This window comes from Callorhinus ursinus, unplaced genomic scaffold, assembly GCF_003265705.2.
Source record: "Callorhinus ursinus isolate GAN/ISIS: 27379988/994484 unplaced genomic scaffold, GSC_fseal_2.0 scaffold26, whole genome shotgun sequence".
In the NCBI taxonomy this organism is placed as follows: domain Eukaryota; kingdom Metazoa; phylum Chordata; class Mammalia; order Carnivora; family Otariidae; genus Callorhinus; species Callorhinus ursinus.
This window is the reverse complement of record NW_027397088.1, coordinates 17,158,651-17,176,079: the sequence shown is the minus strand read 5'-3', so window position 1 is coordinate 17,176,079 and position 17,429 is coordinate 17,158,651. Positions and strand designations below refer to the sequence as shown.

At 41.0% G+C, this 17,429-nt stretch overlaps 1 protein-coding gene across 7 annotated transcripts in view; it reads right to left on the bottom strand.

The window, feature by feature from the left end:
• Window positions 1-1,795: 1,795 nt before the first annotated feature.
• STMND1 (stathmin domain containing 1) overlaps window positions 1,796-17,429 on the bottom strand; it is a 30,072-nt gene continuing 14,438 nt past the window's right edge. The window contains exons 3-7 of one of the 7 annotated variants that reach the window (XR_012373901.1): window positions 17,074-17,222; window positions 9,097-9,222; window positions 8,167-8,467; window positions 4,097-4,349; window positions 1,796-2,447 (exon numbers count right to left, since the gene is read on the bottom strand). Coding sequence is in view for 5 of the 7 variants with exons in the window: in XM_073877679.1 (XP_073733780.1) it covers window positions 8,195-8,467; window positions 9,097-9,222; window positions 17,074-17,222 (548 nt within the window). In the remaining 2 variants the exon portion in view is untranslated. Of the gene's footprint in view, window positions 2,448-3,781; window positions 4,350-4,387; window positions 4,469-7,538; window positions 9,223-16,693; window positions 16,853-17,073; window positions 17,223-17,429 lie in introns of those variants that run through there. The other 6 variants (XM_073877679.1, XM_073877681.1, XM_073877683.1 and 3 more) reach the window with 6 other exon arrangements.

The window sequence follows — 17,429 nt, the reverse complement described above, 5'->3', positions numbered from 1 at the left end:
GGACCGTCCTCCGTGTGATTTTAATAAATGTCATGGCAGGAGAAAAATAGAAAAGTTCTCAGTGCACTGTGATTAATTAGATAATCACTTTGGCATTTCACCAGAGGTGATCAGGTTCACAGAGCTTGGTTTCTGAAATATCTAGAGAAGAAATAGAAGAAAGAGGAAGGACATAAGAGGGAAGCTGAGTTTGGGGAAGACTAACCAACAGGCACCCAAAGGGATCAAAGAAAAGGAAACAGGAATAAGACAGAAGAGTTGTCTCTTCTATAATATGGCCTTTGGGGAATATGCTATCCATTCTCTTTTTTCATATGTACATGTCTTTCCCCCCACCCCACCCTACCTCAGTTCATTAAAGTTTTCTGTAATCAGATACTGCATTTAAATATTACTAGTGACATGCCCACCCTACCACTGAACCTAGTACAGGTCCAGGTGAAGAGTAAATGTTTAATATTTGCCAAATATCAGAGTAAGAAGAAGCACTCAACGGTAAACCTAGTTGTATAACTGTGTGAATACACTTAACAAACCATACCATGTTGTACACTCAAAAATGTTAAGATAATAAAGCTTATGTTATGTATTTTTTACCACAATTAAAAATTTAAAAAAATTTAAAGGCAATATGAAGGATCCTTGCACCAATGAAATATCTGGAATCTTGACTATCAGTGTAATATCCTGGTTGTGATAATGTATGACAGTTTTGCAAGATACCTTGATACATTTCTTTATCCCTTAAATAGGTGCTAGTTTGGCTATATATTATATATATATATATATATATATATATATATATAATAAGAGACTAGGAAAACAGACTTAAACACCTAGTTCTGCAATGGAGCTCTAAAAAAAGAGGCAATCCCTTAAAAAATAATAAAAGAAAACTTCTGTAAGTTAAATAGATATTGGTGGCCTATAGATTGAAAGGGCATACTGATTTCCAGACTTCATATATGAGAAAAAACACAGACTTGGGAAAAAATCCCAATACGAGTCCTGAATTCAAAAACGAAAGAGAAAATCATAAAACCTTCAAGCAAAAAGACCAAATCACCTTCCAAAGAAAAAGAATCAGACTGGCCTTGGACCTCTCACATGTAACACTAGAAGATGCAAGACAATAGAGTCAGATCTACAGACTTCTGCAAGAAAAGAACTATAAGCCACAATCCTATACCCAGCTAAGATATCCCATTTCCCGTGTCAAAGAAACTTGAAGGTAGGCATGAGTTCAGAGACGGTATCACTTAAGTGGCCCCAAAGGAGGAATTTTGTCAAGGAAATGTTCTAAGCAGACCACAAACCCAAGCAGGCATGAAGTAAGGCAAGAAGATGGTAGGAAACCATCATGGGCAATGACACTTGCGATATTTACAATCTGTATATAAGAGCAGCTATGGATTCCTGAAACAAAAGAGCATTCTTTATGGATAATTTAACAATATTAAATTGGAAGTACTCTCAGAAAAAGTGGAAATTGGCAGAAGTAGTAACTAAAATCATTCTAAAACTTTCAATTTAAGACAAGGTGAAGAAGGGGGCACCTGGGCAGCTCAGTGGGTTGAGTGTCTGACTCTTGATTTTCGGCTCAGGTCATGATCTCAGGGTCATGAGGTGGTGCCCCATATTGGGCTCCACGCCAAGCGGGGAGTCTGCTAGTCTCCCTCTCCCTCTGCCCCTTCCCCCCTTACACACACAAACACACACACACTCTGTCTCTCAAAAAAAAAAAAAAAAAGACCAGGTGAGGAAGGAGGAAAAAATATATTGAAAAGTACTCATTGATTTTATTGAGATGATAGGGATATACTGGAGAGACGTTTAATAGCAGGCATCTCAGGGAGGGATCAAGCTGGCTGGTTGTTCAGAGGCTCCAGGGGGCACGTGAGGGTCCCAGTGTCCCCCAAGTTGGGAGCATTGCTTGTGCAGGTCTTGCTATGCCCCTTGATCGTATGAAATAGCAGGCCTTTATCAGACAGAGTGACATGAAATTGCCCATGACTGGACCATATTGAACCTCTGAGTTTTACATTAGAGAGTGGAATGTAATATTTTAGCCAAGGCCATACTCCAAGGCCGTCTATCCAGGGCATCACTTCCTTCCTTCTTGCGATTATAGCATGTCACACTGGAGATATCAGTCTTTCTAGCAACTGATTTGCAGTCCAGCAATTGTTCACCTTGGGCTGAGGACTCAAGTCCAGATGAACTTCTCTACTTCTGCTGTTGCAGCTGATGATGACTTGTTTGTGTTTTCCAGTGAGGATTTCCAGCATTCGAACTGCACAGATTACAGCAAGTTTGGAAGGATGAAGGGAGAAGCAGTCCCTTCCTGGAAAATCGCACAAATGGTTCCAAGCCGTCGAAGCTAATCAAGCAGTCACTCACTGCTGGGGTATCTGTGGAAACGGCGATTTCCTGCATCGTCAAGTTCCCTGCAATGGTAGACGTGAGAGGCAAAACGAAAATTTCCATTGCATAGAATGTAGGGAATGAAATTGAAGACATTGAAGACTAGTTGAATAAGCTAGCATTTGTACGTTGACTGCAGAATGATTTACAATAACTTATGAAACTGACAAATTGAAACTAACCAAAACCTCCCTTAACAGAGATTAACTAAATAAATAATAACAGTATCTTCCAACTTTTTTTAAACATGCAAATCCCCTTGAATGGTTTAAAAAGTATTTTTAGCAGTTTTGAGTGGCATGTGAGAGAGAACTGATTTTATGTATTTATTTATTTTTAGAGATTTTATTTATTTATTTTTGGGGGTAGCATGCATGTGATCAGGGGAAGGGCAGAGGGAGAGGGAGAGAGAGTCTCAAACAGACTCCGCACTGAGCACAGAGCCCGACGCGGGGCTCGATCTCACAACCCTGAGATCATGACCTGAGCCGAAACCAAGAGTCGGACACTTAACCGATCGAGTGACCCAGGCTCCCCGAGAGAACTGATTTTAAATAAAAAGTATTTTTATAATTTTGATCTGTATATTAAAGGCTGTGTTATAAAATTCCTTTGAAATATAATAGACAGAATCAAGTCTGGGAGATTCTTAGTTAATAAAAAATAGTCGGTTGGACAGAGAGTCTTAAGAAACAATGCCTATATACCCTAAGTAGTTTATTTTAACTTAAAACATTTACATAGACTTTCATTTGAAGATACTTTGATGTAACACCAAGGTGTGGACTGAATTCTTACACAAGCCACATCCATAATGCATTATCCGCAACCGAAGTTTTAGTTGTTTTAATTGGAGGGTGGAATCCGTATATTTTATCAAATGATGTGAGTGTAGAACCTCTGAAGATTTTTTTTTTTTACCATCTTATCTATTCCCTTACAGACCACATTTAAAATACAGAAGCTGTTAAAAATTAAATATAATAGCCAGTACAAGTGGCATTAATAGGCTTTAAGAGAAACATAACTGACTGGTAAATATTGAAAGCAAGCCTCGGGGGGCAGGGGTCCTTGGTCCTGCTGGAAAGTGGCTTTGACTTGAGTGGGCAGCTTCCACAGGCATGCACTGTGTGCCTACGAGTGAACGGAAGCCCAGTGCAGACGTGCGTGAGCCTTAGAACTACCTGGCAGGCTTAAGCAGACCCAGAACGCTGGGCGCCACCTTCTGATATAGAAGGTCTGGGTGGAAGGCTGAGAACTAGCATTTATTACAAATTTCCAGGTGAGGCTGGTTCTACTGGTGGGGGCGGGGGGCGGTCACCCTCTGAGAAACACAGGCACAGTCCAACCCGGGGAGTTGATAAAAATTCTCTGTGCTGTCTTTTTCCCACTTAACAAGTAAGCATTGCTGTTCATTTTAAGTTAAGCAAGGAAAGGGTATGAATTGTTGTCATGTACATTTTAGATTCCATTGTGTTTACTTCAGGGACTGAGTTGTATTACATAGAGAGGAAATTTATGTATTAATTACCAGAAATTACTAGGAATTGAATTACTGCTTTCCTGCCCCTGATGTTTAGAATGATTGCACTCTGTGCTCAAAATAGCCAATCGCTTTATTTTTAGGACTGTAATTTCTTGTTTCTGAATGAGGAGAGAAAAGGTTTCAGACCTTCCCTGCAAACGGCTTTTCTGGCAATAACACTTTGCAAATGCAGCTCGCCTTTATTCCGGATCCATGAAAAGCCACCTCAGAGATGAGATGTAATTGTCACTCTTGTTTCCTCTTTATCACGTGGGCTTTTGAAGCATGCTTGAGGTCTCCATGTGCGGGAGCTGTGATGACACGAAGTCAGGAGCAGAGTCTGCAGGTGGGTCTACAAAGCTGGTTGCATCCGACCTTGGGTTCATTTGCACTGGCCATCCTGCACGGAAGGCCAGAGGAACAGAAAGCCCATACCGGGAAAGTGAGCAAGGCAGCTTCTGCCCTCCCAGGTGTTCAGACTGTTCTGGGTTCACTGGGGAAATGTTCAAGTCATTTGACCTATCAACCTTTTAAAAACAGAAATGGAACCTGCATTCTGTCTTTGGCTATGGGAACCCTTAGATATGTAATAAGAAAACAAAACAGTGTTACATCATTAAGAACGATGGTGCTCAAGTAGATTTATATACATGGAATGGCATGTTGTCGAGTGAAAAAAGCAAGCTGCAAAAAGAGTTTCTATAGCATGAGTCCATTTTTGCAGGGAAACAGTGTTGAGATACAGCTGGCAAAATGTTCCTAGCAGTTATCTTAGCTAGAGGGAAACACGTGTTCCTAGCAGTTATCTTAGCTAGAGGGAAACACGTTGGATTCCTGGTGTTTTTTGCTTCTTATGTTTTTCAGTGTTTGCTACTCCAACTTACTTACATAACTAAAAAAAAAAAAAAAAAGAGGCAGCTATTATTTTTAAAAAGCAAATACGAGTGACCCAGAGAGACCGTAACTGTCCTCTCCCATTGTTTATTTCAAAATAATTCATGCCCTTTCCTGACCTGAGACGTCCTACAAGAAGGTGAGGCCTCTACAGGTTACGTGAGTGCAAAGTGATCTTTAGCATCACACATCTTTAAAATGCAGTATTTACTAGCTGTTTACTGGTAGGAATAAGAAACACAGAAATAGGCACAGTCCTAAGTTACTGGTATCACTATAGAAACAGTCTAGGATAAATTCTATTTTTGTTCCTGTGATTGCGAAGTTACTTTTGATCTAACATAAGAATCTTACAAAGTGTATTATTTTAAATATAGGTGAAATATTTTAAATATGCCTTTTAAATATTATTTTAGATGTTATTCATAAGTATCTCCCCCACCAAAAAAACTGGAGGATTTACTAAATATCAAGGTTACCTTCTATTAGACAGGACTGGATCATCTCTCACAAGGAAATCTATATGGGCATTTTTCCGTTGCCCCCAGTTAAAGTGGTTTGAGGGACATTTACCTAATCTTGTCTTCCGGACTCATGACTTCCCAAAGGTTGTGGCTGGATTTGAGTTGAAATACCCTGGTGGTTGTTTAAAACTTTATGTTTTAAGACTGAGAAAGCCAAGTATGTTATTTCAACACCATAATTAACATGATCCCATTGCCTGTATTTTAGAAATCTCCTTCTTTTCTATTACTCTTCAGTATAAATCATTCTTTAAAAAAAAAAAAGATCATGGAAAAAGTCCCATTTACATCTGAAGTTAAAAAAATGCTTTGCAGGGATGGGTTGATAGCTCTGGGGGGCATTGTGCTTGGGTTCAAATGCCAAGGGGCACCTCGGTGGATGCCTGACTCCGAAGGTAGGAGGTGCTTAGAGCCTCTGAAACTATCCCTAAAGCCTCCGCTTGTTTTGGTGAGTAGTAATAGTAACATACTTAGATCTTTAGAGTTGTTCCCTGGGTCTAGACGTCCGCTTCCTTTGCCTCTCTTCCCACCCTTTCAAGTGTTTCTCCCTAAGGAAATAGCAGCTAGTCATTCGGGCAGTGTGACTCGGGCGTATTTGACTCTCTATATGTAGAGAGGTTTCCAAGCCAGGGTATCAGTGATGATGTCCACATCTATAGTGTGTGTATTTTAACTCAACAGACACATCCCCCAAGCCACTATAAATAGCATAGGCAGGAGCATGAAAGTTCAAGAGAAAATATTATTGGAGTATTTATCAAATTGGGGGATTTAATTTCCAAAGTTACTATACATTTGCATTTGATGTCTGTTTGGATCATTTAAATTTGATTTTTTACGGAGGTCTGAATGATACCCAAATCTTTTCCTAAGTGGCCTAGTGCAGTCATTTTAGCTACTTCAATATTTTATAAGATTAGCACATGTCACCACAAGATAATCTCCAGAGAAACATCTCAGGACACGTGGAAAACATCGTGTTGCTCACATGGGATTTTATATAAATAATATATTCTATAATATTATGGCATATTCTAGATGCCATTTTAATGATCTATATGCTTTTTATCTGCATGTTTAGTTTTTTTTTTAATTCTCTTTGTGTCATGGAGGATTAAAAGTAGCACTTTTTAAAGTAGTGTTTGGTACGACTTCATAAAAGTGGTATTCCCAAATTAACATGTAAGATAATGGAGACCCGGGGAGTCCTGGACCAGGGCTCTCCAGGTCGCACTGTATGAAGGACACTCTTAAAGTTTCTGAAAGGTTTTGTTCTGGAATGAGTTTTGAAAGAAACCCCACCCTCCAACATCATACCTCATTGGCTGCAAGAGCCCTCAGTCCTATAAGCTATAGGAACACAATATCCCCAAAGGGAATGCCTAAATGGGAGGTATCTTGTGGTTGTCAAGTCCAGTTGGCACTGCCCCTAGCTAGTGGTTCCCATCTTCTGAGGCTATCCTGCTTCTGGAAGATGTATGGGTACATTGACTCATCTGCTAACAAACTATTTACACAGCACTTATGCGCCATTCACTTGCTGAGGCGGAAACAAACAGACTTGTCTCTTGCCCTGTTACTATTGAAATATCTAGTGGGGGAGCTGCAAACGTATTGGGCAGTTGCAACGGAGGGTGGCAAGTGCAGAGATGAGCGGGCCAGTGTGTCAAAAGGCAACTATGAGGGAGGGACACCCACCCAGACCAGGAGCTTTGGAGGAAGTGGTCTGAGTGGAGACATGAACAACAAGAGGGCATTAGTCAGCTCACCTAGCGGGAGGATGAGAGGGGAAGGGGGCATCTGCAGGCGCAGAGACCCCGAGGCTAGGGAGAGTGTGCCGAGTTTAGGAACTAAAAGTTCAGGTGCGTTGTGAGAGGGGAGATCCTTACCGGTCACGGAAAGGAGTCTGGACTTTATCTTGACCACAAAAAGAGGCCAAGAGAGGGTTTTCACCAGAGGACTATGGTTTGGAGATCAACAGAAGTTGTGATCCTGTTGAATGATTGTTGGGTGTGTTGGGGGGGCGGGACACGTGTGACAAGGGAGGGGAGATCTTCAGAATGGAGACACATCCAGCCCTGTCAGTGATTGGATGTGGATGCTAAAGCAGAGGGGAGAACCAAGCATAATTCTGGTAAGATAAGGGGCCAGCAAACTCAGCTCTAAGTGCTCACAGGGAAGTAAGACACCGACTTTAGGGTGTCTTCCCAGCTCACCCCCTCCTGGACATCCTCCTAGCCCTAGATCCAACAGAAGTTTTTCTTTTTTCATATGTGGTTCTCAAGAATTGGATATTGCTTGCTTAAAGCTAATATGGATGAAACTCTAATTCAATCAGCTTCAAGATAATGGCTTTAATCCTTCACCACACAAAGAGAGTTAAAAAGAAATAACTAAACATACAGGTAATAAGAAGCGTACAGGTCATTTAAATACGTAATTCATATCCGTGCACTTCGTCTGAAGGGACCCTCAGAGGATGGGCATAGCCGAGGGCCCGGAGCCAAAAAGAAGGGCTGCATCTGGCACATTGATGTAAGCTGGGAAGTATCCATAAAGACATCTTCACGATGTTTGAAGCCACACTGGAGGAGAATGCCAACTCTATCATATGGAAGCTAGTCAAATCTTCTTGGTTTCTTCCCCTTTCGCTAGCAGCAGCATTCCATCTACTCAGATCGGCCCCTGCCTCTTACACAATCATTCCTCCACCCACAGCTTGTCCCAGTGGGGGGAGATCAGGCCTCCAGGAAAAACACGCGACAGACTAAGATGGTCACAACCAGGGAGACTGGGTACCTTTTCACGAAATTCGGGTAAGGTGGCTTTATTCAAATGCATCATCCGCTTGGTTGTAGGACCGGTCTGACTCCACCACCCCAAGTCCTTCGTAACTGAAGTTTCTTTCACTAGAGGTTGCACTGTTCTTCCTCTTCAGAGGCTTTGCTCCCTGCAGGTGGGCCGGCTCAAACTCAGCAGAGGTCACTGTGTCGAGTCCTTTGGCAGAGGGAACCTCAGCCCCAACCGGTTCCGCTGCATCTGGATGATTGGCCAAAAGTCGGTGGCTCCTCAGCCTTTTCCTTATGTCTTCTTCTTTAGTCTGAAAAGCAGTATGAAAGAAGAAAAATGAGCCCAGATAACTTGATCATGCCTGTGCCTGAAATGAACCCATATGGCTTGTCCGTTTCATCATTCAGTCACTTCACACACACAGGGTGAGGCACTGCTGTGGAGGACAGACACACTCCCTCCCCTCCTGGAGCTTCTGGGTGGCCCTTGCTCTCCGAGTGGCCAGGTAGGAGGATGGAGACAGAGGTCGGCAGCCCATAGCTGTGCAGGCTGCTTCCGGCAGGATGGGGGACAGAGGGTGATGGGGACCAGGTGTCCTCTGATGGTCTGCCCGCCTCCCCTCATCTTCCATCCTCCCTCACAATGCCCCCTCCCATCCCTGCACCAACTGAAGCTTTTCTCCTTCCCTATGAAGAAGACTCCATTCTCAGAAGGGAATACTGCTTCCTGAGCCTACATGGATGAAACCAGCATTCAGCCAGCTTCAAGATGTTGCTTTACCCCTGCACCGCACAAAGAGAATTCAAGGAAAATTACACATACAGCACAGGAAGCATACAGGTTACTCAAACACTTGATCCCAATCTCAAAGCAGCTGATAGGAAAGGCCTATGTGAGTGCATTTCAGCAGGCAACCTGCTCAGGCGAGACTTCGGGTACCTTCCTGCGCCTCTCCACCGCCTGCATCTTCTCTTCCAGGTCGTTCACTGTGAATGCTTTTGCTTCCATTTTGAGCTTAAGCTTTTTCAGCCTGGCTGGTGGCTTTCTCAGCGGAGTCGTGTTTACCTGGAGGAAGACAGTTTTCAAAAGGGAGAAATAAATGTTGTTCAGGGGCTGAGAAGAGATCCTGGAGAGGCAGAATACACACAGTGTAAAATGTCAGTCCTAAAAATCTACACAGGTATTTTGGCAGAGTTAAAAACCACCATGTGAATGCTGGGAACAACAGAACTAATTCCTCAAAATAAATAAATAAATAAATAAAACAAGTCTTCGAGATGCCTAGAAAAAACAAAACAAAACAAAAACGGGCTCTTCCTGAAACCCATGAAAGAATGTAAATATGTTCTGGAGCCAGAAGAGGATTCAGGAGAAGAAAACATTCTGGAGAATTCTGGAGAACAAGCACAAGGCAGAGAAACGTTAGCAGATGAGTGATGAACGTGTAGTTCAAGGTAAGAAGTTAAATCTGGTAATTTTGTAATATCCCACAGGCTACAAAGACCTTTCATTTAGGATCGAGGTTGGGTTTTAGTACTCTGGGTCTCAAAAAGGAGAGAATTAACAATTACCTGAGCAGCGACCCTGCTGTGTCAGGACTTTGAGAATTTTTCATTACATTAGGAAAAATCCCTGACTATTACCCTTTCTGTAGTTCAAAGCAGAGATAATGACTTTCTGATTACAATTTCTAGTTATAAAAAAGTAAAATTGTTGTAAAGGGTTTATAAAGAAAGTTTTAATGTACATGTTTTTTCTTTTTAAAAATTAATTTTTTAAATTACTTTTTTAAAGATTTTATTTATTTATTTGAGGGAGAGAGAGAGAGCACGAGCAGGGGCAGGGGCAGAGGGAGAGGCAGAAGCAGAGTCCTGCTGTGCAGAGAGCCCTATGCAGGGCTGGGTCCCAGGACCCTGAGATCGTGACCTGAGCTGAAAGCAGATGCTTAACTAACTGAGCTACCCAGGCGCCCCTAGAAATTAATTTTTCATAACATACATTCGTCATGAAAAAGTAAAGCAATACATAAATAGTTTCCTAGGCTTCGGTTTAACCACCTGGCCCCCAGTCCTATTCATCAGCATGAACTAGAGTTTGGTATGTGTCTTTCCAGAATTCTCTATGCACAGATATTTATATACGTATGTATGTGAAGTACCTCTGTAATGTTAAGCCAAACAAATGGGATTATACCCTCACCAGGCTCTGCAATTTGCCTTTTTCACTTAATTTACTACGAATGTCCTTCTAGGTCAGAATATATAGATTTATGACAACCAGGGAAGGTCCCAGTGAACTCTGGGGTTTCATTATAAATAAACTGATTGTTCTAGGTAATTTCTCTAAAGACTTTTAAAGACAAAGGAACTATTGATACCCATTGTAATATCTAAAAGACTGCTTCTTTATATTATAAGACTGCCCATACTGAAAATAACATCCACAGAGAGGAGGTCCAGCTCAATAGAAAAAGATACCAAACCAAGACTCAGACAGACCTAGGTTTGAGCCCTGGCTTGGCCATGGTATGTCTTGGCCTGAGTTCTTAAGCTCTGTAAGCCTTGCTTTTATCATTTTAAAATGACATTTTAGGGGCGCCTGGGTGGCTCAGTCGTTAAGCGTCTGCCTTTGGCTCAGGTCATGATCCCAGGGTCCTGGGATCGAGCCCCGCATCGGGCTCTCTGCTCGGCGGGAAGCCTGCTTCTCCCTCTCCCACTCCCCCTGCTTGTGTTCCCTCTCTCGCTGTGTCTCCCTCTGTCAAATAAATGAATAAAATCTTTAAAAAAATGACATTTTAATAATACTTATTTCACAGGATTTTCTTTCTTAAGGAAGTATCAGTAATCACTCAGGAAATGGTCATTACGTTTCATTCAGTGAAAGCAATGCCTTTTTAAATGAAGTTTTAAATTTTAATTCCAGTATAGTTAACATCCAGTGTAATATTAGTTTCAGGTGTAAAATGGAGTGATTCAGCACTTCCATACATCACCCAGGGCTCATCACAAGCGCCCTCCTTAATGCCCCGCTCCTGTTTCCCCATCCCCCTCCCTCGCCTACTTCCCCTCTAATAACTATCAGTTTGATCTCTATAGTTAAGAGTGTTTCTTGGCTTGTTGCTCTCTCTTTTTTTCCCCTTTGTTCATTTGTTTTGTTTCTTAAGCTCTACATATGAGTGAAATCATATGGTATTTGTCTTTCTCGGACTTGACTTATTTCACTTAGTATAATACTCTCTAGCTCCATCCGTGTTGTTGCAAATGGCAAGATTTCATTCTTTTTTCACTTTCACTCATATATATGTATATATATATATATATATACATATATATGTATATATATATATCTATCACATCTTCTTTATCCATGCATCAGTGAATGGACACTTGGGCCGTTTCCATAGTTTGGCTATTGTAAATAATGCTGCTATAAACATAGGGGTGCATGTATCCTTCTGAATTAGTGTTTTTGTGTTTTTTGAGTAAATACCCAGTAGTACGATTGCTGGATCATAGGAAGGTTCTGTTTTTAACTTTTTGAAGAACCTCCATACTGTTGTCCACACTGGCTGCACCAGTTTGCATTCCCACCAACAGTGCATTAGGGTTCCTTTTTCTCCACATCCTCGCCAACACCTGTTGTTTCTTGTGTTGTTGATTTTAGCCATTCTGACAGGTGTAAGGTGATATCTCATTGTAGTTTTGATTTGCATTTCTCTGATGATGGGTGATGTTGAGTCTCTTTCCCTGTGTCTCTTGGCCATCTGGATGTCTTCTTCGGAGAGATGTCCACTCATGTCTTCAAGTGGTGGCTTTTTTCAACACAGAATCATCACCAAGTTACAGTGTTTGTCTTGAAGGGCAGGAATGGGAACCCAAATCACAGGGGCCAGCAGGAGTCCTGGGCTTTAAACCTGGGTTGACCACTAATACCCATGGTGTCACCTGAGACAAGGCACCTCTTCTGTTTGGACTCTGTTTTCTCTCATGGAAAAATAGTGAGGAGGCTGAGGACCACTAGGGTTCCTTCCAGCTTTAAGAACCATGATTCTCGGAAAGCCTTTTAGAGGGAAACATTTGTTGAAGTTCTGGCTCAGTTACAGCCATCAGACAGTTTTATGTGGTGAGAAGTTTTTCACTACATGAAAACCGTGGGATGTTTGTCAAAGCAAGCTCCCCTCCCCCATCACTGTATTATTTTTATGACAATTGGCTCTCAGGCTCTCTGCTGGCAAAAGCTATTTGCTGCAAAGAGGGATGTTCTTGTTGTAGTGGTTCAGCTAAAGATACTGTGAAATTAGTACGAAAACAGTTTTTTTGGGAAGTTCACTCATGGAGGGCTAAAAGAACATGAAATGGTAATCCCAGATTCAATGAAGAAGGACTCTGTGAGGCTTTCCACAGGAGTCTGCATCTTGACTAAAGGAGTAGATGAGTAGTTCTGAGAGACATGGGATTTCGGGTCTCGGTGGACTCTTCCTGTGGCTTCATCCCAGATGACACCTACAAAATCAAGTACTTCCTCCTGCTTCCGGAAGTGAATCCTCCCTGTGCAGCCCTCTTCCTTTCCTTGAAAGACCTGAGGGAAAATATCTGTATTCTTTCCCACTGGATTTTCCGAAGTCAAGATTTACCAACTGTCGGCACTTGAAAATAACAATGATACTACTACACTCAGAGAGGTGCTACTCATAGAAACTCAAAAAAAAAAAAAATCCACTCTAAAACCTATGGAAGTTGCTAGTTCAATGATTGTCTTTAAGAATACCAGCAGAGGACTGCTATGGCCAAAGATGCATGTTTGGATCATGTTTGGATAAGGTTTGGATCATGTTTCCAGCCATCCTTGCTTGTATATATTCCTTTTGCAGCCACTGTGGATTCCTCAGAGCTTCCCTAATTAACTGTTGACCCACAGATGAACTACCTTGGCTAAGTTTCCTCACAGAGTCTTGTGCACAGAATGGGTCCAAGCTTCCTGCCATTCCTGCGCCATCCCTTGAGACCACCCAGCAAGGCCACAGCGTCAGCTGACATTAGTCTTACTCAGTCCACGTCCCCCTCCTTAAGAAACTCCTCATGAAGTTCAACAATGTTAGAGACTCTGGTGCAAGATGAACCAACTCCCTCACTCTACTGGAGGTTACCACTTGGCCAGAGACAGAAGGAGTCAATAGAGAAATCGGAGTCTTGTGTTTGGAGGCCCTGGGTGGGTTTAGAGACGGGAGAAAAAGGAGTTAAGGAGAAAAGACACTTCAAGTGGATAATACCAACATGGATAAATGAGAGCCGATTACAACTCTTGTAGGGATCTATACCCATCCAGACACATAGTTTCATGTGTATATAAAGTATATACACATTTATAATACAGCCACTTAAGTCTCTTTAGAATGTTTTAAAGTATACTGAAAGATTCACTTGGTCTGATATTTAGCTTAATATTATATTCCTTACATATCATTATAATTCCTTCTGAGAGAGGCTATATTCTATTAGTATGAATCTGCTTGAAAGCATGTTATCTGGGGTGGGCGGGGCACTATGGAATTGCTGTAGTATTTGCCAACAAGCAGATGATAAAAATTAAGAAAAAAAAGTTGAATGGGAGCCTGTGGGGGACATCTATTGCCATGGAACTCCAGGGAGAGATTGGCCCATGGGGGGGGGGCTGTCCCCTGATTCAGCAGATGAGCAGAGGACCCTCACTTTACAGAATCTTTTCTTATATTTCCCTCTACATGAGAACCAAATTGCAGAAGTGGACAGATCTGTCTAACACTCCCTTATATTTATACTCTTGGTCTACATAAGAAGTCCTTTTAAAGTAGTCTCCATTTATTATTCCATTCCCCCCCAATATTTGATTTAAAAGATTTTTTTGATATCAGTGAAGAAATTGTGTTACATGTCTAGTTGGCTTCATCACATTGTAGGAACTGCTGACATTAACATCCCTTTTGGTTTGTTTATTTTTAGCCAATTCTATCATCTGTTCTTTTTTTCCTCAAAACATATTATTAAATATTGGATAGTTAAGAGCATGAGCCAATTAACTATCCAATTAAGTATGATAGTATAAATAAAAGTATGATCCAATTAACTATTATTAAATATTGGATAGTTAAAAGTATGAACTGTCTAATAATATTTCTGTTCTTAGTATGGTTCCCCTTTCAGTATTCACTCATCTTTTTACATTGGCCTTCTAACTTTTCCTAAAATATGTCTGATATATATATGTTCTCACTACACCTGAATTGAGAGACTTTACCTGTGACACTGAGCAATTATATCTCTCCTTCATTTCCATATGTTCCTGGGTATATCCTTAGTCCTCTACCTGAAAGTGCGTTATAGCATTATAATATTAATTATATAATTATATATAACATATAATAATACATATATAATTATTATAACATTGTAATATTAACATTATATATTTATTATATTATTATGTTAATATATATAGCATTATAATAACATTTTCGGGAACAATTTAGAATTTTTTTTCATAGTGAATGGTCAATTTCTTTTTTTTTTTGAGATTTTTATTTATTTATTTGAGAGAGAGAGCATGAGCAGGGGGAGTGGCGGGCAGAGGGCGAGGGAGAAGCAGACTCCCCGCTGAGCAGGGAGCCCAATGTGGGGCTCGATCCCAGGATCCTGGGATGATGACCTGAGCTGAAGGCAGACACTTAATGGACTGAGCCACCCAGGCGCCCCGGGAATTCAATTTCAAAAGATTTAACCCTTTGCAGCTTTATGATGAATTTGAGGATTTTGTGTCCACGTTGGTAGAAACCTCAGGGCAGTGGTTGGTTCTCAGCCTGAGCTGCCCACCGGAATCACCTGGGAACTCTATAGCCAGGGCTCACCCCCCAGTCACTGGTCCCAGGTGGGACCTGGGCACTGGGTTTTTTTTAACGCTTCCTAGGTGATTTGAATGTGCAGCCAGGTTAAGGACCACGGCCCTAGGCGATCAAACACACAGCTGTGTTGTTGCAAGTCTGGATTATGCTGGAACATCATAGCCCAATTGCAAAGCAAAAAGCAAAAGAAACGAAATGTGTTATTCTTGCCTACCTCTGTGGTCCTGTCATCTTTAAGATTTTTTTGAGAACCCTCCAGCTAGGCTCCTGACAACAACTCCATTTCTATATAAAATGAACCCAGTCTTTCTCTTGGGCTCACCTAATGATGTTATTGAAGGTCAAGCCCATAGTTTTCATTTTTCAATAGATCTATTTCTTTCATGCTGTAGTTTAGATTAATTAACTCTGCTGGTGCCCTTGTAAAGATGCAGTCTGAACTCATTCATCTCTGGCATTTGAAACACTGACAAATGTTTTAATGCTGCTCCCACTGCTGTTAGCATCAGGGTTCTCACAGCATTTCCCTAAAGAAGGCATCGCTTCGCTACTGAAAGTTTTCACCATCCATTCTCCTCCAGTTTGCTCTCCTGTCTTTGTCCTTTTGACACACCTTCCCTTTTCTGACCCCCAGAGACTCCCCAACAGCTAGAAAAGAATCCCTCCCCTCCTTTTCCATGTTAAAGACCCATCTTCTAGTACTTTCAAATAAGATACGGTATTCTGAAGTGCCGTGTATCACAATAGTGTCGCCCAGATGTAAACTGTCATTATACTGGCATTATCTTTTCCCTTATATCATCGATTTTTACCATCCCCTGACCCCTACACCCTCTTATTACTGGCAGCCCGATAATACCATTCATGAGGATTTGCAATCTCCTCTCTTTTCCCCAAATACCTTCTGCAGGACGTGTATTTTCCTTCTTCAAAAGAAAATGCCGCTTTGGCTTTTATTCATGAGTTCTCAGCATTTCCTACACGCAGGGAAGGAAATTATCTTTATTCAAACACTTAAGTGACTTGGTCGAGGTGGCAAACTTAATTTAAATAATGCATCTTTTTTATTCCCAGTTAGTTGTTTTCCCTACAAGACGGGGATGGGCAACCATAGAGGAGACCTTGATGTTCCTTCTGGTCCCTACTTCCATCATTTCTGTGTCTTTCTTTTTTTTCCTTACTCATTTCTCCTTAGGCTTCTTTTCTCTGTTAATTCTTCTTTCCATCTTCTTTAGGATGATGGGGGTTGCCTGGGCGCTTTGGTCAACAAACAAACAAAGGAGAAAACAGACCAAAACAACACCTGCTATCCTCTTCCTGGGCTTAGAACTTATTAAAAAATTAAGGAGTCAAGACTTGGCCCACAACCAGTTAAAATCAAAGTAAAAATACTGCCCACACTAAGGAAAAACAATGATCAGTTAGTCAAGATGAATCAACAAAGAAAAAAAATTAAAGTATGAGGATTTTTATCATTGTATTCATTTCCTCATGTTTGACCTTAGGGTGTATATAAGCATATCTGTTACAGCTTTGGTATTTAGGTGTATTTTCCTATTACAGAAATCGAAGTTCAGTTTTATAGTCATAATACCTAGTACACAGGTAATGCTTAATAAAAATTGTTCAAAGAATGAAGGCAGGTTATTCAATGGGACTTACTATCTCTCAAATTCAGTAAAACCCAAGATGTTTTATTGGCTTCATTAATCGTTGAAGATTAGAGCAATTTCTGGGGTGCCTGGCTGGCTCAGTCGGTGGACCATGCGGCTCTTGGTCTCAGGGTCGTGAGTTCAAGCCTCACAATCGGGTTAGAGGTTGCTTAAATAAATAAGTTTGAAAAAAGGATTAGGGCACTTCCTGAATCTGTAGAGAAGGGTGATGTGTAGACAGGAGAGAGAATTTATGGGCGAAAAAACTGGCTTAGCTAAATGCTACAATCTGCATGGTGACTTGAAGAGTTTGCAGACTGTTACTTGTTACCGATCCTATTCTATTGCTATTTTTAACTATAAGCTAATGTTAATTATGGAATTACTTGCCATGACATCATAAGATTCTCCATTTCCAAATACTTTGCTGTGGCTTTGTATTATTCCTTGAACAATTAATTCCTCCAGAATGTCTGATGACTTTTGTCTCTCTTGGCTCTCTAGGGGTTGGGGTTTACGGATTAATCCGGTCACTAGGTCTAAAGGGAAAGAAAGAAGGAATAGAAATGTAAGCATGAACACTTTATCAATCAGATGCTAAATGGATGCCTTATAAATCACGTTACTTAACTAAATCTTAGTCTCAACACTTTTACCTATGTATCTGTTTCTATTATAAATCTTTGAATGGTTTGAAGTTCAAATTCTTAATGTTCTTACAGAGGATACACATCAGCATAATATAC